At 38.2% G+C, this 27,589-nt stretch overlaps 1 protein-coding gene and 1 long non-coding RNA gene across 7 annotated transcripts in view; both read left to right on the plus strand.

The window, feature by feature from the left end:
* GSK3B (glycogen synthase kinase 3 beta) overlaps positions 1-22,243 on the plus strand; it is a 181,349-nt gene extending 159,106 nt beyond the window's left edge. For 4 of the 6 annotated variants that reach the window (XM_028153347.2, XM_008146641.3, XM_028153351.2 and 1 more), the window contains 3 exons: positions 95-281; positions 8,798-8,896; positions 22,066-22,243. In XM_028153347.2, coding sequence (XP_028009148.1) covers positions 95-281; positions 8,798-8,896; positions 22,066-22,133 — 354 coding nt within the window. In that variant the 3' untranslated portion in view covers positions 22,134-22,243. Of the gene's footprint in view, positions 1-94; positions 282-8,797; positions 8,897-9,508; positions 9,596-13,724; positions 13,775-22,065 lie in introns of all 6 variants that reach the window. The other 2 variants (XR_008555580.1, XM_028153352.2) reach the window with 2 other exon arrangements.
* Positions 22,244-22,363: 120 nt separating this feature from the next.
* LOC129148588 (uncharacterized) lies at positions 22,364-26,888 on the plus strand. The gene is made up of 2 exons (XR_008555581.1): positions 22,364-22,529; positions 23,456-26,888. It is a non-coding gene; the product is annotated as an uncharacterized LOC129148588 (long non-coding RNA).
* The last annotated feature ends 701 nt before the right edge of the window (positions 26,889-27,589 follow it).

The raw sequence follows: 27,589 nt of genomic DNA on the forward strand, positions 1-27,589 counted from the left end.
ATGTTTTTGTATGTGGTGAGAATTCTCAGTAATCTGGATAAATTGCTAAGAATCTTAAAAAACATTAATTGTTTTTTCCCTTTGTTTACTGCAGGTTTTCCGACCCCGAACTCCACCAGAGGCAATTGCACTGTGTAGCCGTCTGTTGGAGTACACACCAACTGCCCGACTGACACCACTGGAAGCTTGTGCACATTCATTTTTTGATGAATTACGGGACCCAAATGTCAAACTACCAAATGGGCGAGACACCCCTGCACTCTTCAACTTCACCACTCAAGGTAATTTCAAACACTTAGCTCTTTCACCATTTCTGAGAAAGGGATACATGGTTGTGAAGTGACACTCATGGTTAAAATCTGTAGGACAAAAATGAACATTCTAAGTACTTATGCAGGTGGGAAAGAACCTTTCTAACCACTTATTAGACCACTAGTATGTTAGATAAAATTTTTCAAATAGGCTTACCTTCTCTAATTTTTAGCCGATTATAATAAATCTTGGCATATGACAAGTTATAGAGATTTCACTAATGTGATCTTCAGATTTGTATCTGAAACTTAGAACATGTAGCATTTCTTGCTTCCCAAGAGTTTTTATATCAAGTTTTATAAACCTAGAAACAAATTGGTGGCTATATTTTTTTAAATTGAGATATCTTAACGGGGAGAACTAGAGTGCTATAACTCTTTCTTAAAACTGATATAAGTGATACAGAGAAATTCCCATCCTCTCTATAGCTTGGCACCACTGCTGCTGCTGAGAAAACAAATGTTCAAAGGAAAACTTTGGTTTTTGCATTGTTGGTTTCTAAAAGATTCAGGAATAAACACTATTTCTTCATCACTTCTATGTTCTCTCTTCTTTTCTCTCTGATTAAGACCGTAAGTGATTCATTTAATTAACCACACTGCCTCTAATGATGTGATTTTCTTCAGAACTGAACATTAAAAGAGTACAATTTCCCATAGATAAAATAAGCAAAAAATAAATGATTGATTGGTTGATTAGTCTGCTGCTTAGTCAAGCTAAAAATAGAGATGGGGAGCTTTCTAAGATGAGGAAATAGATACATCTCCTTTATTCTAAGGTGAATTTTTAGCCCATATTTATTTATCTGGATGTGAGGAAAGCAGATGGTGAAATAGAAAGGGACATCCAGAAAGTAAGTAAAAAAAAGGACACTAAAAAAGAGAAAGAACCATGAAAGGATCAGAGAAGGATTTTTAACAGTGTAGGAATGTGTCACAGAATAGAAAGTGATGCAAACAGGATTGAGAACAAGTTGGGGATAGGCAACTAAAGCGGAAGCCCAGCTCATCTAAAGGTGATACTTTTTTCATTTGAAATCAGTAGACTACTTATTTACAAAACTTACGCAACTCATTATTTATGATAATTAGCAGGTTCTGTGATTTTTGTAGTAGTAATTTTAAATCAATTTTCCTGTTATAAAATAGTGATTCACATAAATATGATCAGTCCACCTCTTTACCTGCCTTTCTATGTCCTAGGCATCTTCTTCTAGCCTGGCTTATCCTGAGCCACATAGTAGGCACAATATCTCAACCACCTGAAGTGATGAAGTACCTTCCAACATTATTCTTAAATTATTATAAGCCTTAATTTAGAACTTTTCGGGTTTTAGCATATCTTATTATTACAATTTACAATGGCAAGGATAAATTGATGTAAAATAGGAACTCTTTCAATCCTCACATGAGGACACGTTCATTTATTTTAGAGTAAGGAAGGGAGAGAGAGAAATATCGATGTAAGAGAGAAACATACGTTCCCCCAACTGGTAATCAAGCCTGCAACCTTCGGTGCATGGTACGATGCTCCAACCAACTGAGCCACACCAGCCAAGGCAAGATAGGAACTTGACTTTTATGTAGGATATGAATCAGATCATAAAGTGAAACTCATAAACTGCTCTAATTTGCAGTGCCCCTCCATTTAAAAAAAAAATTAAACTGTAAACCTTTCCTGTGGCTATCCCTGTTATCTATTGTGTTCTTTTGAGTGACTATGGCTATAAAAAGGTTTTTTTATAAGACAAAGAACTTGAGAAAACTTTGGGTATAAATAAATGGATTATTCTGTAAGTAAGTGAGAGGTAGAGCTGTTCATACTTAAATTGATGTCAGAATTATTCTTTAATAGTTTATAAGCAGTCCAGAAGAGCATATTTTCTAGATAAGCAAGCTGTACTCTTCTAGGTATTGAAATGCTAAATTGGTGGAAATGCACTACAGGAAGAGCTTGAGAAAATTCATGGGTGGCCTTCAGATTGGTAGGTGGCAGGTTAAATAAGCAAGGCAACTTACCAAACTTGTATTGGGTGACAAGACAAGTAGATCTCAGCAACCGTCTGCCAAATCTGAAAAGGTTTCATAGAGGCCCTAACGAGGTTTAGTCACATACTTAGGGGCCATAACCGGGGTCAGTCACATGCTCAGTCCCAATAATCTCAACACCACATTTCTACCTTCAGGCTGTATCTTTGGAGCAGCTTCTGGGAGCAGGGAAAGCAAACAGTGCACATTCCAAAGCACAAGGGGAGGGCGGGGGAGGAGCCTCCAGTTGTGTCCAGCTGGAAGGTCCAACAAGTGGCCATATCTTCCTGATGACCTTCCTCAACAGGTATTCCATATGAAAAGAAGTAAGTCAGACCTAGCGTTAGTTTCTAGTCTCTAACTAGCTGTAGACCTTGGCCAAGGCATTAGTTTGGAGTTTCCTCACTTAAAAAAATATATTAGTAGGAGTAAAGAATATTCAGGGACACTTCTAGCTCCAAAATTCTGATTATAAAAATGAATTGACTCTACAGAAAGACAATGAAAATAAGAAATAAAGCTAAAAACATAGGCCATGCCAGGGTGAGATGTGTAAAGTCATGGTATAAAAATGGATACAGAAAAACACAGACTGATTTCCCCAAAATTCAAAATACTAGCAGTTTTATTTTTAAATGCTCAAAAATTATTAGTTGGATAGAAGAACTCATCTCATAGTAATGTTACGTTTATTCAACTTCATCAAGAATGGAATTCTGAGTATAAGAATTTTAGTTTGTAAAGCTTATCCTTGTAATCACCAGAATTTTTAATCACTAACATTTGCCACATATAATTTCTAAAATATATTACTACTGTAAATGTAGTGCACTAAACACATTCATGCATTTTGGGGTGACTAGTGTAAGTTGTGATGCTCCCTCTTGGGCAGTTCTGAGGCAAAGTAGTTATGGGTTTTACAGATATCATTTTGTCCTCACGTGAAACATCACCAGTATCACCAAGCAGCAGGAGTAAGAGTAAGCCTTGTGACTTTTATGCATGCATTGCATAAGAGCAAAACCAATGACACAGATGGGGGGAAGGGGGAGGGCATGTGCTGGGGGGTGGGGGTGGCTGGGGAGAGATCAATTGGGGGGAAAAGAGACTTATGTAATACTTTAAACAATAACGAATTTAAATTTAAAGAAGAGTAAGCCTTGTAATATTTGTTAACTATTTGTCTGATCTTCTAATTAGTATTTATTTTTCTGAATGAGTATGGAATATAGTCAGCATTTGTAAGTTGATCAGGGATTTCCTAGGCACTTTGAAATTGTTAGGGGAGGAGAAAAGCAGTTTTGAGGAGGTTTCTTGTTTAAAAAAAAAAAAAGTTCAGTAATGTGTAAGATCAAGGTGCATCATCCTAGCATTTGAATTACTGCTCAAAAAAGTACGCAAATGAAATGAGCACACCATTGTTAAAATCATTTAAACCTGTATGACTGGAGAGAAAAAATAGCTTAACTATGTAGCCCATCATTGCCAGTTTTCATGTATATAAGAGTACTGATACACACAAAGAAAGTCTGACTCTTTTAATGTTTCCTTTCTGGGGATCTGCAGGGTTGAGCTCCCTCAAAGCTAACAAAGGAAGAAGAGTCCCTTCTACTTTATGACTGGTATTTTATTACATCACTGTGAGAGTAGGTCTAGTTAACAAAGGAGTTATTTTATCTCTTTCCTCTGGTTAACACATTGATTGTGGCTCTCAAATTTATCTTCAGTTTTTAAACTACACAGTTTGAACAAACATATATGCCCCCTCCCCCCAACAAATAAGAAAGTTTCTTACCTGCTTCTTTTATCATTAATTTTTGGAATCTTATATTTGGAAGAATAGACATTTCAGATTAAGGGAAACTTCAGGTTTTGTCAGATGATTAGGTGTGGTTGAGTTTATCCAGTTTGTCTTTTCATGGAAATTTTTATTCTGTAGTTTGCAATATAAACAGCAGTGCAGCAAAATTTAGTTAAATAAACTTGGTTAACCTTTTAGTTGATTGATATCTATGTTGGTTGGTTTATTGATATCTACTTAAAAATCATTTTGCTTTTCTTTAAATTGTGCATGCATTAAATGTTTGGTTATGGAGCACATAATTACTGATATACCATCAAAACATTCTTAATATTTCCTGATAAACTAAGTGGCTTTTTATTTTATTTTATTTTATTGATTTTTTACAGAGAGGGATAGAGAGTTAGAAACATCGATGAGAGAGATACATCGATCAGCTGCCTCTTGCACACCCCCTACTGGGGATGTGCCCGCAACCAAGGTACATGCCCTTGAACGGAATCGAACCCGGGACCTTTGAGTCCGCAGGCCGACGCTCTATCCACTGAGCCAAACTGGTTTCGGCTAAGTGGCTTTTTGATGAATAGTTTCATGGCATGTGCAATTGGTTGAAGAAATCCTTATCATAAATTAACTTTTCTACAAACTTCTGGAACTTGTTGACATGTTGTTTTGAATCATGTCTCTGAAGTAACAGTCTCTTATTCTTTCCAAGAATTCTGCCTCTTGTCCAAAGCTAGTTCCACTTCAATATTATGGACCTCTTTATTCCCTTAATTATCTTCCTACTCTCAAGCCTAGCACACATATTTAGTAAATAAATACTAGCTTACTTTTTTATTTTCAGTCTCTTCTACACTCTTTATTCTCTATATTTAAGAATACATGCACTCTCCTGATCTTGAAAAGTTCAGTTGCTCTGCTATTTCTGTCCTCCAAAATGTCATCCTTTTTTGCATTCTTTTACTGCAGTTTGAGTCCACACTTATTGTCTCAATTTCCTTACTAACGGCCATAGATAGACAGATTGGGAATAGATAGTAATTGCGAGCAAAAAAACAAATAAAAGCATATTGGACTAGTTGTGAAATCCCCATAGAAGCACCCACAAAAGGGACAAAATTGTAGTGTAGAAAGCAGGACAATAACAAGAGTACAAGGAGGCTTCTTCATTCGCACAGACAGAAGCTGTGACAGTTAACAAGCTCTCGGAAGTAGGAAAGAGCTAATAGGTGGAAAGTGATGGGCCTTAAGGAATGCCTGTACTTAAGGAAGAGGACAATAGATAAGAGTTTGGAGGGAGATAGAACTATAAGTGATTGTCCAGTTTAGAATTCTTAACTTTTAAAATGTTTGACTCAAAAAAGTTTACAGAAATGTTCCCCATCCCACCCACCCAAAAAGTGCATTTACTGGCAACTGTAGATTAAAAACTAAGTCTTTTTTCATTATTTTGTGGACATTACTTATACTCTCCTCTGTGTTTTTGGATGTGGCAAACCCTCCAGGATTTCATAGCTTCTTCTTTTTTTAAAAAAAATCCTTTTTTAAAATAAATTTATTTTAGAGGAAGGGATGGAGGGAGGGAGAGACAGACAGACATCGATCGGTTGCCTCCTGTACCCAACCAGACCAGGATTGAATTTACAACCTGGGAAGGTGTCCAGACCAGAATCTAAATCGCCACCATTCGCTATGTGGGGATGATACTCCAACCAACTGAGCCACACTAACCAGGGCAGCTTCTCCCTTTTTGCCTCCTATTTTCTTCACTTTTCCCCTTTCCCTTCATTAGCTACTACTCTTCCTACCAAAGACCAAATGACTACTACCTAGGGAAAAAGGAGGATTGTTTTTTCAAGCCCTGCGCACATACCTACCTATCTTCTCCCTCTCCCTCTCTCTCTCCCTCCCTCTCTCTCCCTGTCCCCCCCCCCCCCCCCCCGTCTCCTCTCTCTCTCTCTCTCTCTCTGTATGTGTGTGTGTGCGCGTGTGTGCGCCCGTGCGCGTGCACCCTTACCCAAAATCACACATAAAACCACCGTGGCCCCTCAAGTAGGCATACAGATACACAGAAAGATAGGTGATCTAGTAAAAGAGGGTAAACAAATGGGAGCAAATGGGCAGCATGGACCATGAGTAAAGTGACCACAAACCCTGATAATGAGTTTATTTTAAAGATTATCTTAAAAGCAACTTTGTCCAAAATCTTATATTAAAATCCCTGGTCATATGTTCTTATTTTTAGATGTTGGGCATTTGGTCATAGAAATCTTTTCCTTTAAAAGTGCCTGAATCCTGAATAGGTTGAATGCCTTTCTTGCCAACTTGTTTGTCTAGTTGTCTTTCCATTTTCTATTTCTGTTGATCAGACATAGACAGTTAACGTTTTCTCTCTATGTGTATCCTGGGACCTAACACACTGTTTCATGTTCAGTATTGTTCAATGGATAGATGGATTTTAAAGAAGCCTTTCTATTTTAGCAGATTTTTATCTTAATTGCGATGATAAATCTGACTTTCTTTTCAGTTACTGAGAATACCACATCCTGTATTCACTTTTATTCCATTTTCATCCCAGCCGTGGCACCTAGGGTTTTCTTGCTTTGCTAGGTATAAGATTTCTGTTAAAATTGAACTGACATGAAACAAAACAGCATAGGATTTTCCTGTTCCTTAGTAAGAACCAAAACAGCTATTAAAGCTGATTATGAGAAAACAGCATCTCTTCGAACCTGATCATTAGGGCAGTGGTTTTCAACTGTCTTCTGAGGGAAGAAAGACAGTTATTTGATGAGCTGACCTAAGTCTTCTCATTTAAAGGGGAAAAAAATAATCACTTTCTCAGTTGTAAGCTTTTTCACCCACTTATTTTTATAAGTCTTGGCATCAGCTTATTTCTTGTTGAATCTCGTGTATCATTTAGTATCTAATTTAGTACAAAATTTAGTTAGTTAGATACCAAGTTGATTAAGTCAATATTAACAGGGGCTTTGTACCGAAAATATTTTTAATCTACTGAATTAAAACATTATTTCCTGCCCTAGCCGATTTTGCTCAGTGGTTAGAGTGTCAGCCCTCAGACTGAAGGGTCTTGAGTTTGATTCCAGTCAAGGGCATGTACCTTGGTTGCAGACTCGATCCTCGGTGCAAGTCAGGATTCATGCAGAAGGCAAGCAATCGATGTTTCTCTCTCTCTGTCTCTCCCCCTCCCTTGTTCTCTCTCTAAAAATTAATGGAAAAAATATCCTCGGGTGAGGATTAACAAAAAGAACAAAAACATTATTTCCCTTGCTACTTGCTGGAGGGAGTGATAAATGGGAACTGCTTAGAAGTTTCCTTTTGGGGTGATGAAAATGTTTTGAAACTAGATAGAGGTGATGGTTGTACAAGATTGTAAATGTACTAAATTTCACTAAATTATACACTTTAAATGGTTAATTTTTATGTGAATTTTATTTTATTTAAAAATCACTATTTCATAACTTTTAAAATTTCATACCATATCTGTGAATTGTCAAAATGTATGCTGCAGCTCAAAGGATAACCTCCTTCTGTAGCTAGTATAGTCTTATAATTATTCCTTTAAATTGTGATATTTATTAAAGTGAAAATGAACACTCACTGGTTAAATGCTGGGGGACCAATCTGAAGCTAACACCAGATACTTATATATACAAGCTCACCACTACTTCTTGCTGTCTACATCATTAGATTCAATATCATCTTTGAATTACTTCTTAAGGCTTATATACACAACTTGATTCTTTAAAGAAAGCTAGTCTGTATACAGTTGACAGAAATAAACTTTCCACATGCAGGTAAAAAGCCTATTCCGAACTTTTTTTAAAAAAGTTTTGAATTCCTACTGAATTCAAAGCAAAATAGAATTGAATAAAGACATTCTTATTTTTTAGTAAAAGCAGTGAGACTTCAAAGAAATGCTTATTAGCCCAGCTGGTATGGCTCAGAGGTTGAGTGTCAACCTATGAACCTGGAGGTCACGGTTTGATTCAGGTCAGGGCACATGACTGGGTTGCAGGCTCGATCCCCAGTAAGGGGCGTGCAGGAGGCAGCTGATCAATTATTCTCTCTCATCATTGATGTTTCTATCTCTCTTTTCCTATCCCTTCCTCTCTGAAATCAGTAAAAATATATTAAAAAAAGAAATGCCTATTAAATCTGTTTCCACTAACTTTTGGATAACTGGATCTTACCTGCCCTTGTCTTACAGACAATTGCGTGCATTGTTCTGTGCATGCAGTTGTGTGTTCAAACACATTAACTATAGTCATTGTTTTTTCCTCTGGCACCGTCACCCTCAATTCCTTCGTCAAATATTATCAGAGTAGTTTGGGAAAATCTAGTATATTTAAGTTATTAAATGATGGAAATAGATCTTATTAATATGCTTAATCTCAAACTTTTGGCCAGTGCTTCTCCCAGATATCTTGAGTTCTCAGGCATATTCTAATTTTAGCAGATAGTGTCTTGGTTTCTCTGTAGCTCATTTAGTTTTAGATGTTGGTTTATCACATCTTTTTTTTTCTGTTAAACCAGTGTTTCACTGTAGTATCACATATTGTTACCAATAAAGTAGTTTCACATACAAAGTTAAAAGTGAGCTCTAACCTATGTTTTCTTACTATTTCTCTAGAACTGTCCAGTAATCCACCTCTAGCTACCATCCTTATTCCTCCTCATGCTCGGATTCAAGCAGCTGCTTCAACCCCAACAAATGCCACAGCAGCCTCAGGTGAGAACTTATAAATCTCTTCTATAAAAATATATTGTTTTTTTAAAAGACACGATTACCTCCATTTTATTTCTTTTGATACATGTGAATATTTAATATCTTCTTAGTATCAATAGCACAGCCAAAAGAATAAATGTGAATAAAATAGTGCTCTATTTTCAAAAAGCACAAAAAAAACCCATAAATAACTTTTTATATTAGGTGTAAATATCTTACTATGTTAAAATTTTTTGTTATTTTTAAAGTCATACTTTCCATATAATTTCTTGATTATATATCAAATGAGATGCCAATAGCAGAAAGCAATCTGTACAAACATAAATGTCATTGAAGATAATTCACTTTAGTTCCAACACCCTGAATGTAAACTATATTAGTATACTAGAGAGGCAAAGTTTTAAGAAGTATAAAATATAGATTGGTGAGTTTAATCATTCGACAGGACTAAAACTGCAATGCAGGCACATTTAACTAAGATTTAGATCAAAACGTGACTAGATCTTCTATCAAAATAAAGCCCTCATGGTCTCCCAGGGTACAGCTTAGTGTACTGCCGGTCCCTTAGGCAATTAATGGTGTGGCCTGATTTAGTACAAATCACTGTCATTACAGATATGCTGAAAATACCCAACCCTTGTGTGAATTGAAGTTCTGAAGAATGGCTGGATGCTGTTTAAAATGAAGTTAGAAATATACTAGGTAGCATACTTAGGCTCGGAATTTGATATCCCTTCTTTTCTTACAAAAAGCAGATGTCAGAAGCTGACTTTATTTTCATTAAATCATTTATTACATTGAACTAAGTTGGATCAGACCCATTTTTGCCTAAGGGCATTTATGCTGCAGGAGATAAAATCTTTCATTATTAGTTCCCTGCATTTAACAGTAAAGTCAGAATCCATCTGTTGTCTGAAACAAAGTTGTTTTTGTCCAATTTAATCTTTTGCGACATTGCTAGTAAAGATTTAAAACATTTCATGCTAGTCCATGTCCTATCTTCATTCCAGAAGTTTGGAAAGTTCTCTTTTTCACTTCTAGTTCTATTAGCACATGCTACCTTGAGAAAGGCATTAAAATAAAACTTTATTAGTTTTAATATGTCTTGCTAGTTTTCTCATTTCTGTAAAATAAGTGGCAGTGCTCTCCTAGAGAAATTTTATAAAAACAAATATGTACTGAAATATGCTTTAAATTTTTTAAATGTAAAATACAGAGTTTTTAAAATATATATATGACCTATTTATTTAAAACCAAGATAGATTGCTTAGATGAACTATTAATAACTTACCAAATCACAGGTTAGGTTATGTTGATTGTTCAAAACCTGAAATAGACCCTAACCCTGAACTAAATGCATTTGCTTGTTGACAAGTTTCCAGAGTTTTATCAGAATTACTTTAGACTATGAATAAAAATAAGAATTATGATTGGAAAGTTTTGAATAATTTTAAATGAGTTTCTTTACATACATATATTTTTTTATTTGATTTCAGAGAGGAAGGGAGAGGGAGAGAGAGATAGAAACATCAATGATGAGAGAGAATTATTGGTTGGCTGCCTCCTGCACGCCCCCTATTGGGGATTAAGCCCACAACCCATGCATGTGCCCTTGGCCGGAAATAACAGTGGTAAACTGAGTGCTGGAGTTTCTAATATGCCTGGAACCTTCAGTCCATAGGCTGACGCTCTATCCACTGAGCCAAATCGGCTAGGGCTAAGTGATTTTCTTAATGTGAGATACTAAACTAAGGTTTTTAGGCAATTTGCCTAGTAGGAGTGTAAGGTTATTTCTACATTTGATGCAGGTTATAGTAGTTACCAAAAAAATATTTTCATTGCTTTATGTGTATACACACACACACACACACACACACACACACACACACACACACACACACATATATATATTCTTATAGCTACTAAAGTCAGATTTCCACATAAATATGGAAACTGGCACTGGACGGTGATCCTTCAAGTTTACTTCAAAGTTGAAGTAAATCAGGGGATGAGGAACTATTGTAGGCTGAGAGCAGAGCTAAAATTAGTTTAGAAAAATGCATGCCTTGAATAGCTTAATAGTTACCAAAGAGGATTTCAGATATTGCTCTGAGCTTCCTAGTGGCTAAAGTAAATAAGTGATATCTGTTAACATTTTCCACTGTTCATTAGATTAAAAGTACACTTGTGGCTTAGGAGAAGCAAAGTGTTTCTGGCCCTGCTTCGAAAAGTATTTCTTCTCCCTCAGGGCCTTGGGATTTGGTATTGTAAGAGATACAATAAATGAAGTTCTCATCACCATTTCAACAATAAATGTAATAGTGAGTTTCATGTGGATACTTCTAAGTATCCCTCATGTAAGCTAAAGGAATAACACTATAGTATAGTTAAAGGAAACTAGTTTCTTTGGGGCCAAAGTAGTGAGGGCCAAGTATGTTATCAAATATATCTCAGGAAATGCTGATCTAGATGAATGGATTGACTGTATGACATGAACAGCTGCCTGTATTTAAATAAATATATATGTATGCTTATATATTTTTTAAAAAGAATTTGATGGTGTGAATTATATTTTTTAATAAGACCTTAAAAATATACATGCTCTCTGTTGCCTCCCTTAGCTTCAGTTTCTTTAACCATAAAACAGGAATAGTAACTACCCACTGCAGAGTTCTGAGAAGTAAGGTACAAAATGTACAGAGTGCGCAGCTTGTGTTTTGTTCAAGGTCCAAGTAGTGGCTACAGGTGAATTGATTAAGACCCATTGGAAAGCATTACTGTGTATAGCAAGAACCATTAAAGTTCATACTTTTTAGTTCACTAATTCCACTTTAGGGATTTATCTTCAGGATACATCTACCATGTACAGAGATAGGAATCTATAATAATAAAAGCATAATATGCTAATTAGACCGACGTCCTTCCAGACAAAGCCGGTACTGCGAGAGAAGCCTGGGTCCCGGGTGCCAGAGGGAGGCCGGTGCTGGCAGCAGAGGAAGGAAGGCCTACTCTTGCACGAATATTCATGCATCGGGCCTCTAGTAATTACATAATAACAAAAAGGAGAGCCCGTCTGATTTGAATGGTCAGCAGTAGGAAATCATTTTAATACATTATGAATCTCCATTTTTATTAACCATGAAATGATTATGAAACTTAGTGGAAATAAATACTCAATTTATGTGGAGAAAATCTTTAAAAAATCTTATGTACCATGTTGATAATTCCCAAAATGTGTGCTTACATGTGGATAGGGACTAGATAGAAATATGCAAAAAAAAAAAAAAAAGTTATGTTAAATTAATAGGTGTGGATTTTTTTCTCTCTCAAAAACTTTTGCATTCTTTTTAAATTGTTAAAATACCTCAGTTTCTGGGAGCATTATAGTTGATCATGGCTCTGACATGACAAACTCTTGAAAATTACAGGTACTACTAGTCTCAATCCATAAAGTATATTCTTTTTTTTTTTAAATATATTTTACTGATTTTTTACAGAGAGGAAGAGAGAGGGATAGAGAGTTAGAAACATCAGCTGCCTCTTGCACACCCCCTACTGGGGATGTGCCCGCAACCAAGGTACATGCCCTTGACCGGAATCGAACCTGGGACCCTTGAGTCCGCAAGCCGACGCTCTATCCACTGAGCCAAACCGGTTTCGGCCATAAAATATAATTTCTTATTTTGATACGTGTGTATATGTGTGTGTGTCTATGTTCTGATTTTCTCCACATCCCCAACAGATCCTCTCTTTCACTCCTTTTGTGAGAGAAATTTGTTACCTAAATTATTTGGGTAACAAATCTTGAGAAACCATAGCTTTACTAATCAGAGATCACCTGATCTAATTCTAGAATAGTTAAATGTGAGATGTGGTAGGGAATTTTAACTACAGCAGTTTTTTTTCCCTCTTCACTTGTTTTGTATATCAGTCTTCAGGGCAATGGTTCTTTAATTAAAACTAATTTGAAAACTGATTTCAGTTCACCTCTCATACCTTCTAAGAACTAGTTGTATATTTCATGCTTATGTATATTCAGTAATTGGAAACTCATTACTGGAAGAAGGAGCACATTCCATCTTTATATCACTCTGTTAGGAAGCTTATCCTTTTTTCACCCTGAAATTTGTTCCCCTATACCTTCTTCTACTCAGTGATTCTACTTTGGGGTTACAGAGAACCAACCCATTCATTAAAAAAATCCTTCAAATTTTAGTAATGGCTAACATGCCCTTCATACTAACGAGGTTTTTAAAACTAACCCTGTTCTAAAGTGGCAGGGTGTTAGGTTTTCTATACAGTTGTATATCACCTGTACATTTTCATAAACACATCAACTTCTTGTCTATATTCAAGCAACTAATAAAATCTATCAAACAGGACAAGGCAGGGCTTTCTAGAGGTTTTTTTTTCCTTTGTTGATATTACTGATAAAATAAGTTAAATGGGACCAGGCAAGGCTTACTAAAGAATATTCTTCTGGTGGTCTTCTGGTGATTGGTTAATCCTCTTGTTTGCTTAGCTACAGACCAACCTTACATATATATAATAATGTTATTTAAAACTTTGTGAAATGCTTTGCTGTTGTCAATAAAACATTCATATTTCTTCTGTCAAAAAGGTATAATTGTCAAAGATGAAAATAAAACTTTTTTAAAACAGGGAAATTTCTAGTGCCTAAATGTTTATAAACTGCATTTCTGTAGTCCATGTTAAGAATTTGTTTCTTGGACTATAGGCTCTGTGTTTAATGGCATTTACATGTGTAAATTGCCCTCAACTTCCTTGGGCTGCATTTTGTTTATTAGGATTTTTGTTATATCCTTTCCAGGTTGAAAACCCTTCTAACAGAAAAGGGAATCATGATAGGAGTTGGACAAGGTCTGTCTTCTCTGTCTTTTTACCTGGTCAGGGTATTTAACTTTTCTTGATCTTGCTTTGAAAACCTTTTGCTGTTACCTAATTTAAACCAAACCTGGCCTATTCTTACCGGTTCACATTGTTATTTTTATTCTTCCTTGCATATGTGTCCTCCTTCTTAAAGTTATATATTTTTTAATATGAGCTCATATGAGAAAACCCTTTAAGCTGGTTTATTTGGTTCTTTTCCCTCTACTTTGCATTGATATTATTTGCAGTTGATTGGTCAGAAATTTTTTTTCTAATTTTCTCTTGTCAGTTATTAGCCTCTTGAAGACTCTAGCTACAAAATTATACTTGTTAATTTTCTGAACTTTTTGAAATTAATTTTGCTAAAGTCACGGTTCAGATTTAGCCAGAGCCAGTGATCTCATTTCCTTAATTATTATAGTTACTTTTACCCCAGAGTTTCTGTCACCTGTATCATCTGCCAGTTCTTCCTAGTTGGACAGCATTAAACTCAGAACAATTTCTCGCATTTTTTTGTTTCCACTGATATTGAGAGATGAAATGTTAAATTAAGTCAATGTATTAAATTCTCATTTAAACAAATGACAATTACCATTTCTTCTCCCACTCCCCAAGTACTGTTTTTCTATGCCACTTTCACACATGCACTGGGACAGCTGTACCCATATCCTGTCTAGTTGTAGAATCTGCAGTATATGCCCTCAGGTGTTCCTCTTCCTAACCTTGTCCTTTCTGTTCCCTTTACCTTAACCTAAATGTATGTGAAGTTTCATTAAAGTATACAGCTTTAAAAAAAAAAAAAAACATGGGTTTTTCTCTATTAATTACATAATATATAGTTATTTTAGGGGTTGGGGAGTCTCCCATATTCTCACTTCCATAGGTAATCAAAGGTAACATTATTTTATATTTTAAGTCTGTATATGAATGGACAGAGAGACATGCTTTTATTAAATGGGCTTATGCTCTTAGGGTATGGGAGTATATGATTGCATTGTATTCTAGACATGTATCATAATTTATTTAACTAATTCCTTATTCTTGGACATTTGGGTTGTGTCCCAGTTTTTAGAAGTAGAGTTGCTGAGTCAAAAGGTATGAAGAATCCGATACATATTGTCAAACTTCCTTCCAGAAAGCTTGTAGCAGTTTACACTGCCCACTGGCAGTGCACATTTTTTCCATTTCTCCATTACCTTAACATTAGCCATCTCAGAGTTAGGGTAGGGGGAATAGGGTACACATGTTTATTTTTAGGTGTTACCAACTTCGTAGCCAAAGAACATGGTTGTGTTTTTTAGGTCCAGTATTTTACCCATTTCTTTCTATTGGCTCTGTGTTTGAAATAAGACCCATGCACAATGCCAGTTTGACCAATTCACTGACACCAATGAGGTTGTATCTATCCTGTGTCAAGGTTTCAAGTTCACCTGGTGAGTTAATACACAGGGTGAGGCAAAAGTAGGTTTACAGTTCTGAGTATGTAAAACACAGAGTTTATTCTTATACTAGAGGCCCAGTGCACGGATTTGTGCATCGGTGGGGTCCCTCGGCCTGGCCTGCAGGGATCAGGCCGAAACCGGCTCTCCGATATCCCTGGAGGGGTCCTGGATTGCGAGAGGGCGGTTCTCAGGTGACGTGCCCCGGAATTGGGCTCCCTCCTCTCTGGTTCTGGTTGTGTCACCTGAGAACCACAGCTTCTACGTTCAGCGTCTGCCCCCTGGTGGTTATTGCGCGTCATAGCTACTTGGCCAGATGGTTGCTTAAGTCTTTATACATATAATTTATTAATTATTGTACTATTTTCCATACAAGCAACTGTAAACCTACTTTTGCCCCCACGGTGTATATATAGATACTTAAAGTCAGGCCAGTTTAGTCATTCTTTCACCATGTTTTTATGCAAAATATGTTCTGTCCTATTAAGTCAAAATTTTTACCTGTGTTTTCCCCCTACCTGCAAAAGTAATGTAAAATCTTTTTGAGTTTGTGAGTGTCCTAGCAGACCTTTCAGGTGTTCAAGTGCTCTTTGGTTCCTTGCCTGAAATCACCTAGTTAAATTCATGTGCCTTTTCTTATTCTTTATTCCTAAATTGTGGGTGTTTTGTTTGTTTTTTTAATTTAAAAGATGAAAATGTTTCCTGTGTTTTCATGGCCTTCAGTTCCCTATTTTGAACAACCAAGCCTCTTAATTAAAATGTGCTCTGCCCCTGAGCTCAGAGCAACTAAGACCTCTCTGCTGCTAGCAAATCAAATATAAGCAGTCTTGTGGACAAGCCCTCCAGGTTTGCTGGTGTATGGCTGGCTCACTGGTGTCTGGATTTCAGTTCTGTTTTTGAAATGACTAAAGCACCTTGGTGTCTTATGCCGCACCTTTTCCTCGGGATGATATGAAAAGAAAAGTGATGATGCTTGCTGAGGAGGACCCCCCTCTTCTCCCAGTTGTTACCCAGGCAAAATTGTCAAAATCATAGTAACATTATGAGTTCATCTTACAGGTGATACTTCCATTTCATTAGTGTACATTATGATATAAATGTAACAGTAATATTAGGGTACACCTTTTATTCTCTGTAATGATCTTGCTGCCGGGCCAGATCACTAACTTGTAGAAGGCTTTAACTTTTATAGAGCCATAGCTCTAGAATACTGGTGCATAGTGGCACAGCTTTTGCCATAAACAGTTTCTATGTTTATTTTCTGTCCTTTCCTCCCAACCTGTTTCCTTGTTTTCTATTCTTATTTAAACCCTTTAACCAATTTATAAGTGATCTTTCATTTACTCTTTCCTCTGCATTGGCACATTTGATCAGACTTATTTGGAGGGACAGGACTTGCTGATGTGTTGGGCAGGGGGGTGGGGGGGTATGAAGAATCTAAGTAACAACTTTAGGATTATGACCTGGGCAACTGGGTGGGCCAGTAGGGACTCTTACAGATCTCTGAGAATCAGGGAGGAAAATGTGTCCTCTCCTAGAAAATTGTTTATGTATCATATATGGAATTTTGTATGTAAAAAATTTACTCTAGAACAAAATCACATCCTCATGGACTCTGTTGGGAACCTGATACCTTAGGGCTTCACCCTTGGTTTTACTGTGGGGTTGTCATTTTTACCTCTGAATTTACACAGAATAAAATCGGTTTTAGTAAATACATGCACAAATTCCCCTTGTCACATCCTACATAATAAAAGGCTAATATGCAAATGACTGAATGGTGGAACAACCGGTTGCTATGATGCACACTGACCACCAGGGGGCAGACACTCAATGCAGGAACTGCCCCCTGGTGGTCAGTGTGCTCCCACAGGGGGAGCACCGCTCAGCCAGAAGCCAGGCTCATGGCTGGCAAGCACAGCGGCAGTGGTGGGAGCCTCTTCCCACCTCCATGGCAATGCTAAGGATGTCCAACTGACAACTTAGGCCCACTAAGCCATCAGTCAGACATCCTCCCAGGGCTTCCGGACTGCTAGAGGGTGCAAGCCAGGCTGAGGGACGCGCGCCCCCCCCCCCCCAAATGCACAAATTTCATGCACCGGGCCTCTAGTCTAGTATAAAAGCCATGGAACCATCAGCTTCTCTTAGGGTTAGGGAAAAAACAGTTGATCATATGATGCAGTCTTTCTGTGTTGTACAGTTTTTTAGGAGCATTCCTGATTTTGTAGAGGGACTTGGTCAGTGGTGCTCTCATGGGCTTGTGAGCATAAACCCTAACTGGCATTTAAGTTCTTTGACATATATGTATGTGTTGGTTATCTGCTGCTACATATCAAGATACCCTAGTAAAATTTAGCAGCTTAAAACAAGAGTAAACATTACCCCACATACTTTCTGTGGGTCAGGAATTCAGAAGCAGCCTAACTGCTGGATGGTTCTAGGTCAGGGTCTCTCGAGGTTGTAGTCACAATATCAGCCAGGGCTGCAAACATCTGAAGACTTGCCTGGGGCTAGAAGATATCCTTGCAGGATGGCTCATTCATGTGGTTGGTGAGTCCCTGCTGGCTGTATGTCACCAGGTGTACCTCTCCATAGTGCTCCTTGAGTGTCTCACATGACTGCAGCTAAGACCACGCGATCCAAGGAGGAGGACAAGGTGGAAGCCACACATCATTATTTCTGAAATGATTGACAAGCCAATGCCATTCACTGGGGGAGGAGACTACATTAGGGCATAGACACCAAAATTCATGACTTTTTAGGACTATCTTGGAAGCTGGCTACCACAATGTGTAAGAATGATGTTATACTTTCCTTCCCAAAGCTCATTATTCTCTCTGTTCCCCCTGAAGGCCATCCTCGGTTGGTTGGTTGGTTGGTTGGTTGGTTGGTTGGTTGGTTGGTTGGTTGGTTTGGTTGGTTGGTACTGCGGCAGCATCAGAAGGGTGGTAATGGGCATTGGTTTCTAGGAAGCGAGGAAGTCAGTGAACTGTCAGTTCTTTCCAAAACACTTGTATCTCTGTATACCCCATACAGACTTTGAAATTAGAAAATAAAATAACTATACCTTTCATTCTTAACGTAAATTCACTGATCTCTTTTAGTGTAGTTACCCTTTCAGATAATAAAAGTAGGCTTCTAGAAATCACAGTGGATCGTGTAAGGGTTAGGCCTGAATGAAATTAAGTTATTTTCTCCCTTTGCTAGGAAATCTTTGCTGCTGCTCCATGCTACCCATAAAAGTCATCATCCTCTTATTCTGTGCTCAGCTCTCCCACTTGTTAGCCCTCCAATGTTAGGCATAAACTTAATCTCTTTGTGCTTCCATTTTGCCATTGCAAAATGGGGCAATAATTTTTACCTATTTCTTGGGGTTGCTGTGTGGGCTAAATGACATCCCTGCAATGTGTACTTATTACAATGTTTGGCACATTGGTAAGCACTCATATATTAACTGCTGCCACTTATTTATTATGGTGTGATGGTGGATATTGAAGCCACACTAAACCATTTTAGATGCCTGTTCTACCTTCCCATGTATTAAACAATTACTATAAGCCAGGTGCTACGCTAAGCACTTCGTAGACCTTATTTTGTAAGTAGGTAGTATTATCGCCATTTTACAGGTGAGGAAATTGAGGGGTAGAGAAGTTTAAGTAACTTGTTCCAAAATTACACAGCTATTAAGTTGTACAACTAGATCTCATACTCAATAAATGTTTGTGGAATTGGACTAGGTTTAAGAAAGACTGTCAGTGTGAATATCAGAAGAGCATTTCTTAAGACTAAAAACTAGTAACTGTACACTCAGTGTTTGGTGATTCATAGTTGGATTGGATATTTGGGGATGAAAAGATCTTAGCCCACCCTGTAAACCGTAATGCCGAGTGGCGTCACTTTGCCAGTACGAATGTAAAGGGGAGGGAATGCAGGAGAGCAAATGCTGCTTACTGTTTAAATGCTTCAGAAGAAAAGTTACAGAAATCACCATACGTATTCAAATCAAGTGACAGTTTATCAGAATTTTAAATTAATGAGCATTACTATAATAAAAGTTCCATATTAATTTAAATTTGTAAAATAAGTTTACAGAATTGACAGTGGGAACAAAATAAGTATGTACCAAGAAGAATTTACGAAATGTAGTTTCGTTCAGTCAGAAAGCCAAGTGGTCTGTTGGAGCGGTCATTGAGTTTGTAGGACTTCACTTTTTATTTTGTTTTCCTTTTCTCCTCCCTGTGCCTGGTCTTCCTCGGGACGGGAGACTTTTCTTTTCCTCAACAAAGACATGTATAATTTGATTTTTAAGTGCAGTTCATTGCATTAGATAAAAGGGTTTGGGTGTAGGTGTGTTTTAATATATTTTTATTTATTCCCAAGAGGAAAAGAGAGGGAGAGATAGAAACATCAGTGATGAGAGAGAATCATTGATCAGCTGCCTCCTGCATGCCCCCTATTGGGGATGGAGCCCGCAACTCGGGCTTGTGCCCTGACTAGGAATCGACTGGGAACCTCCTGGCCATACCACTGAGCCATACCAGCTGGGCTTTTTGTTTTGTTTTTTATTGATGATTACAGTGCTATGACTTGGGTATCAAAGATATTTGTAATTAAAATAATTAGCTGTTAAAATTTTACTCATCAAATTATTTGGAAATAATTCAAAGAAAAAATAAGAGATCATTAAATTACAAATCTGAGGAACATGAGTGTGTTTTCAAATTTTATTGTTCGGAAGGTGAATTCATTTTTGGTTGTGTGCCCACTTAAAAGGCTTGTGCTTTTTATTCTCATGCAAGCAGCCTCTGGCTTCATCCAAGGAGGGTGGGACTCATGTGGGGAATGTCTTAAGCTCACAGGTAATATCCACTGAAAGAATATTTGCTGATTAATAGCTAATTATGATTTTGCCAAAGAGCAAATTAACATAATGGGCTGGATGGCAGTGTAGTTAAGTCTTCGTGGGTGTTGGCTGATGCTGATGGCTGTCCTGGCCAGAGCTGCCAGCAGTGCTGGTACATGTGCTGATCAAGCCAATAAATTCCCGGTGATTAGTGAGTCTCTTAACTCCTGGGGAAGATCAGAACGTGACAGTTTCACCTGTCATGTTCACAAACTGACAGGGGAGAGAAGTGTTGTCTGATGCTGATCCTGCAGAGGTACTGAGTGTCATACAAAGCACGCGCGATGCACAGTGAGCTTGGCTTTGTGAGAAACATCATTAACAGCTCTGTGGCCTCTCGGCTTTCTCTGGACCGTTGTTTAATGCAGACTGTGCCTAAATTACGAAAATGGGTGTTTTTCTGGGAAAGGCTCACAGGAACCTGTGGCCTGGACAAGAATTGTTGTTCGGTTATTATTGATGCACAGAATTTGTGTGATCATTGAGAGGAAAACTGCTAAGCAAGGCATAGCCAGGAAAAACCAGGAGTCATGAATGAAGTATTAGACATGGGTACTAACTGACTTTTAGAAGAAAGGTTGTGTGCCTGCCTTTGGAGAATAGGTTCTGTGCCATGTACCCTCTCCTGCACCCGTCCTTGCGCCGTGCCCGTGAGTTCATATGAATCCATGCCGTCTGCTAAGGCCTGGTAACAGGAGGAGAAGCATTTCTTCCCCAAAGTCTGATTTAAATGTATAGAGGGCTGATTGTTTTGAGGACAGGAAAATCACGAATTTAGGAAAGAAGTATAGTTTTCATAGAGTGGCCACTGAACTTATAAAGTGAACAGCTAATTTTTAAGAATTCCTGTGTGTCCTTGGGGTCTTTTGTTTCTCACTCTAATTAAAAAAATTCAAAGTAGAAAAGTCTGAAGACCAAATGTTGCTTTCGCCATGACCTTGTTTACTGTATTCATCATGGGATATAAGAGAACTGTGGTTTCTAGAGAGAGAGAACGTCCGGGTGTCACCAGCCTTGACGGCCAAGGGAGGTGTGACTTCTGGGGAGATGGCTCTGGAAAGTTGTCCATCCCAATCAAGCCACCTCTCCTGTTGCTCAGGGCTTACTATGAAGTGCTTGGGAGAAAATTTGCCCAGCAGGATATTCCCAGTCATGTGTGAGATGACAGGGATGCGACTTAATTAAACTAGTCACTGAAATAGCAGTGTATGCCTACCGAAGACTGAGAGCCAATCTGGACACAAATGCCCGCTTAAATGTTAATGGATATTATGAAATAATGGGCCTTTAAAAGAGGGAGGCGGGGGTTAACGTTAGTTATAATGTTACACATGTTTCCAAAGCATTAGGCAAAGTAAGCGTGGTGCCAGGATAGTTACTACAAGACACTTCATTGAATTAAGTGAATTGGTGGCTGTTCCTTTTTTTGCTAGTTGTCCGTCTTCCATGTCTGTGAATAACGAAGACGGCCTGTACTTAGAAAGCAAGCAGTTGAGTTTGATTTACACACAGCACTTCTGCCTGTCACGCTGGCCCACAGTACTTTCACTGCCTCCACCCCTTTTACTCTCCTAGGCAGATGGCATGGTTCAGGACTTCTAACAAGTTTCCAGCTGTGCATTTTCAGATGCGCTAGACTCCAGATCCTATACCATTGATCCAGGCTAGAACAAGAGCTTTGATAGACATGGTCTCTGGCTACCTGAGTCTGTAACTTATTCAGAGACAGTATTGTCCTGCATCAGGACCAGGCCACAGCATGGACTTAGCTCTAAGCAGAAAGAAATCCAGATTTCATAGTATTGGCCATATTTAAAACAACATTTCAGATACACTTGGAAGCAGGCCGCACAGCTCAGTCTGCAGTTGAGACAGCATGCTTTTCTCTTTGAGGCCTTACAGCATCACTCATGCTCTCTCTTGGGACTTTTGATTTGCAGATGCTAATGCTGGAGACCGTGGACAGACCAATAACGCTGCTTCTGCATCAGCTTCCAACTCCACCTGAACAGTCCCGAGCAGCCAGCTGCACAGGAAAAACCACCAGTTACTTGAGTGTCACTCAGCAACACTGGTCACGTTTGGAAAGAAAATTAAAAAGAGAAAAAAACCTGTTCATTTTAGTGTTCAATTTTTTTATTATTGTTGTTATTATTTAACCTTGTAAAATATCTATAAATACAAACCAATTTCATTGTATTCTCACTTTGAGGGAGACCCAGGGGGGGGAGGGTTGGGGGAGGGAAAGCGGAGCACCAGAAAACCATCTCTCCCACGACAATCTCACAGAAGTCTGCTGTTGGATACTTAAAACTGAACTCCTGCTTCATGCCCCTTCCAGAAAAGAAGAAAACTTTGTTCTGTGCTGAAGTTTTTTTGACCTTTTTTTCTTTTAAAGTCAAATGTAAGACTTGGGATAGTGCACAGCTTGAAATTGGTTGGGAGCTTAGCAGGTGTAACTCCATGGGGACTTAAATGTCACTTGTAAAATTAATCCATATCATCGGGCGTTTGAAGACTTGCCTTTGGCATGTTGGTGGCAGGTGTGGCAGACAAAAAAAAAAAAAAAGGAAATGTGTATCGTTTGTAACCCTGGGGGGTCAATGAAGTTAGAAGCTGTAAGGGAAAGATTCTTAATTGATTTGTTAAAGTTCCGTTTTGCTCTTAATCATGCTAGTGGTGGGGGGAACTTGTGTGAGAGGCTGTCGGGGAGGAGCACGCCTGCTCTTCCTGTGGGTCTTTGTTTGCCTGGCCAAGTGTTCTCGGCAAACCTGAGTACGGTTGTAAACCAGTGACCGAGGAGAAGGCTGACAAAGCGTTGAGCCGGCCACTCTGGCTGCAGAGGTCAAAAGCCGATGAACCTGGAGGAAGGGACTGGCCAGGGCAGATCTCACCACTGTGAATGAAGTAGTCCAGATTCTTTTCTAAAGTCGCTTCCCTTGGAAAGATACACTTGAGAGGACATTATAGTTAAATAATGTGAACTGTAACAGTCTACTGGTTTATTTTCATATTTTTTAATTACAGATTGAGCTTGCAGAAATTGCCACATTCTGCACATAGTTCTAATTTTAAATCCAAATCTAGAATCTGTATTTAATTTCAGCTTTTTTTAACCTCATGCTTTTTAAATTTTATTTATTGATGCATGTGTCAGGCCATTATGATTCTAGATGATAGGAATATTAAAAACTACACATCCAAATGATATAAACAGTCACTTGTACCTGCTGACTTTATAGGAAAGTGGATTACATAAATGTGTGTATATGTGTTATATATGCATAGATTCAGTACTGCCTTTTGTTTTTGTTTTCATTTTGTCCACAGTATCAACATTGATGACTGCTTGAAGAGTGAGAAGAAGGATGTTTCCCTATACCCAGTTAAGAGTTTTGTTTGTTTTCTTTTCTGTATCAGTGATGGTGTAAGAACCAGTCTCTGTTTTTGAAGAAAAAGCAATATTCCTTGGAAAGCAAGGAGGATTGAAGGATTATGTTTGCAGTGAGGAAATAGATTTTCACAAAGAGTTTGTTTTACACGTTTAAGGTTGACATCTATGTGGGCCTTATATACTCTTAAAATGAACCTTAGTCACCTTGGTGCTTATGGGCCATTACTTGACCTAAGAATCTTTAAGGCACAACCAGTTGTACTTTACATGTAAAGATTACTTGAGTGATGGCCGCCTTTCCCTGTACCCGCTCCTTCCCCACACGCCTTCTGCGGTTCACTGAGAGCTAGGGCTGCAGAGCTGGGCCCTAGGTTGTGTGTAACCTACCTTCCCCTTCTCATTGCCACCTTAGGTCATGTTAGGGGTCTCGCCCTCCAGGCGATTTGAAAGTGGAGTCTCTTGACAGCCCTCATGCAGGTCCCCAGAGCCTGTACTACTTCTCGCCCGAGTGACTCCCAGAGAGCCGACTGCCTGCTGACGGGAACCAGTGCCAGAAAGGCAACTGTGAGCCATCGCAGTTTTCACTCACTGTTTAGCTAAGCTCTTAGGCCGCAAAAGGGGCTTCTCAAACCTCCGGGTATATCAGAGTTCATGAGAAAGGAAACATCCAGTCAAACCAAATCAAACATATTGAATTTTACTTTTCATAATGAGCATCTGAGAGCTGATTAAGATTGGAAAGACATCTGAATGAAAGTATTTGGCAACATGATACTAAAGGAATGGCTTTGATAGGCCATTTTCAGAAAAGATTTATAATAAAGAGGCCGAACAGCAGGTCTGTGACAGAAATGGACCTGCTTTCAGACCACTGCCCAGCCAACATCTGGACAGACACTACTCTGGATTTGGTATATCTGCTAGAGTCCATAAAAATCTGTGCTTATTTTACAAAATACCTTCCCCCCGATAAATGGGTGAGAAAAGAGAAGTGTCTGATGCTTTCCTCTCATGTTGTGTGTGCGTGTGTGAGGGCTGAGTTGCGTGATTTTTTTCTTTCTCAAGGATCATGGCGGGATCACAGAGCTCTTTTATACAAGTGAGATCCAGGTCTCTGCGTATCTTTTTGTAAATAATAAAATAATAATAATAAAAGCTCCTCACCAAATTCAAGCTTGTACATTATATTTTCTTTCAATGTTTTTAAATTTAAGTTTTATTGTTTTGTATGTAAATATGTGGACCCAGGAACTGTTATTAATGAGCAAAAAGTTACTGTTCAGGGCAGTGATTCTGTTTAATAATCAGACAAAATGTAGACGAGCTTTTTAAAGCCATATAGTTTTAACTCTGTACAGTAGGTACCGGCCTGTATTATTGTAACAATAACTCTAGCAATGTATAGTGTATCTATATAGTTTGGAGTGCCTTCGCTTCCATGTGTTTGTTTTTTTGTTGTTTTTCATTTTTTAAATTTTAATTGGTTTCTCTCTCTATCCATGTCTCCCTGTCCCCACCCTTTTCCCTATGAAATAATAATTCACTCATAACACAGTGTCTGTGCCCCTTCACGGTGAATTTCAGTGATACCATGCTCAGGAGTGGAAAGAGGAAACCATGTTCATAATCTCCTGTCATGTAAGCTCTGCCTTTGTTTTGGTTCTGAACATACGTCTTCCTCAGTAGCAGTGACCGGTTTCATTTCATCCTTAGGCCATCCAGGGACTCAGCATAGTGCCAGGGAGCCCTAGAGCTGGAGGGTATCAATTAGATTTTGCTCGTCTCTTCCCCAAACCCTAACCATGGGTCTTACAGTCCGCAGATTCCATGCTCACTCTCCTCATTTCCTTCCCTCACAAATGAGAGGGGAGAATTGGTTTTTGTAAATCAGAATTCCGTCACAGCGTCAGGTTTTGCTAATCAGTGGTCTGAAATGCCACAGTGCGCGTGAGGACTGTGGCTTAACAAGGGGACTCCACCTGTCCGTCCTCTCGCCACCTCCACCACCCCTTTCAGCAAAATCTCATTTAATTTCTTTTTTCAAAAATCAGTTCAATTCTTACTGTGTGCCCATCATGAAGGCCTTTTTTGAAAGAAAAAAAAAATCAAAATTACTTGTTTTGCCTCCAAGTACTCCATATGAGATGTCTTGAGTAGAAGAAAAAAACAAACTTTACCAAACCAAAGGTTCCTATTTTTGAAACATCATGTGTTTGTTCCAGCAAGGCGGAAAACTGCACCTTCTTTCCAGTGACATGTCGTTTTTTAAAGTCCTCTTAATTTTTAGATACATATTTTTGGTGTGTGTTTTAATAAAGCTCCTAACCAGTCATACGGTCTGCACCAATGCGAAGGTTTCTGAGAGGACTGTTGTATTCTCTATCCCTGTGGATATAAAGACACTGGCTTTTTATTTCTTTTTCCCTTTCCTTTTAAGGGATTTAACTTTGGAATCTTCCAAAGGAAGTTTGGCCAATGCCAGATCCCCAGGAGTTTGGGGTCTTTTCTTTTTTAAAAAATGAAAATTGTAACTGATCCCTGTTGTTCTTAGTGATCATCTAATCACAGAGCCAAACACTTTCTCCCGTCTATAGAAAAATAAACTAAGCATGCTTTACAATAAAACCTGTCTTTTCTGATAGAAACCTGAGCCACTGAAGATAAGAGAGACAACTAGAAGCAGAGTAGAGTCCCAGACAAAGGTCTGCGTTTGAGAGGCTTCGAAAGTAATCCCTGAGGTTTGGGTTATTTTCACAAGGGTTATGACGTTTTATTCAAGTTTGTTGCTCCGTTTTGCACCTCTGCAATAAAAGCAAAATGACAACCAGTACATAAGGGGTTAGCTTGACAAAGTAGACTTCCTTGTGTTAATTTTTAAGTTTTTTTTTTTCATACTATATCTGCTACAGGCAGATTCAGATAGATGTATGAAATGTGCTTGCCTGTAAAATTGCATTTATAAATGTGTTGCCGATGGATCACTTGGGCCTGTACACATACCAATTAGCGTGACCACTTCCATCTTAAAAACAAATCTAAAAAACAAAATTTATTATATACATATATATATATATAAAGGACTGTGGGTTGTATACAAACTATTGCAAACACTTGTGCAAATCTGTCTTGATATAAAGGAAAAGCAAAATCTGTATAACATTATTACTACTTGAATGCCTCTGTGACTGATTTTTTTCATTTTAAATATAAACTTTTTTGTGAAAAGTATGCTTAATGTTTTGTTTTTTTTCCCCTTTCCCCATTCCCTTGTAAATACATTTCGTTCTATGTGACTTGGTTTGGAAATAGTTAACTGGTACTGTAATTTGCATTAAATAAAAAGTAGGTAGCCTGGAAATGAAATTAAAATTCACAAGTGTGTGGTCTTTATTTCACTACCCAGCCCTCTTCTTCACCCGGCCAGTTTTGCCACTGCAATATGTAGACACATCGCCACCTCTTTTCCTCCCATTAGAGAAACATGGATCTTTGTTATAAAAATTGAGATATGAACATTAGTTCTCGTTCTTTCAAATGATCTTATTCCATTGTGTGGCCGAGAGGTGCAGCTTCCGTCTTGGAAACCTTTGGATTTGATGCAGAGGAAGCTTTGCAGATACTGCATTGAGAAGAAAGAAAACATCCCTGAAAGGGACAAATCTTAAAAACGTGTATAAGCTGCTGTCTTCTGTTACTGTGTTCATGGTTTGGTGTAGCTGTATTTTTTTTTAAGTTCCATCCCATTAGTAATGGTCTTTGGGAGTATCTGTAAAATAAGTGAACACAAACAGTGGGGCTGTACCTCCCTGGTAACCAACACATGTGTTTGAGTCTATCATTTCCAATACTGGATGCTGTATGTAAACATGTAATGTCTATTAGTGCAAAAAGAAACTTTTTTTTTTAGGGCTGGCTCACTGTCAGGCCTAATCTAAAGGCTAGATATAAAGTCATGTGACTGCTGCTTCAATAAAAACAAATTTATATTGGATAAAGTCTGGTCCTCTTTGTTCACTTACGTTTTTGTTGTGGTGAGACATATAACAGTGGAGGGGCAGGGAGTTAGGATG

This window comes from Eptesicus fuscus, chromosome 3, assembly GCF_027574615.1.
Source record: "Eptesicus fuscus isolate TK198812 chromosome 3, DD_ASM_mEF_20220401, whole genome shotgun sequence".
Taxonomy (NCBI): domain Eukaryota; kingdom Metazoa; phylum Chordata; class Mammalia; order Chiroptera; family Vespertilionidae; genus Eptesicus; species Eptesicus fuscus.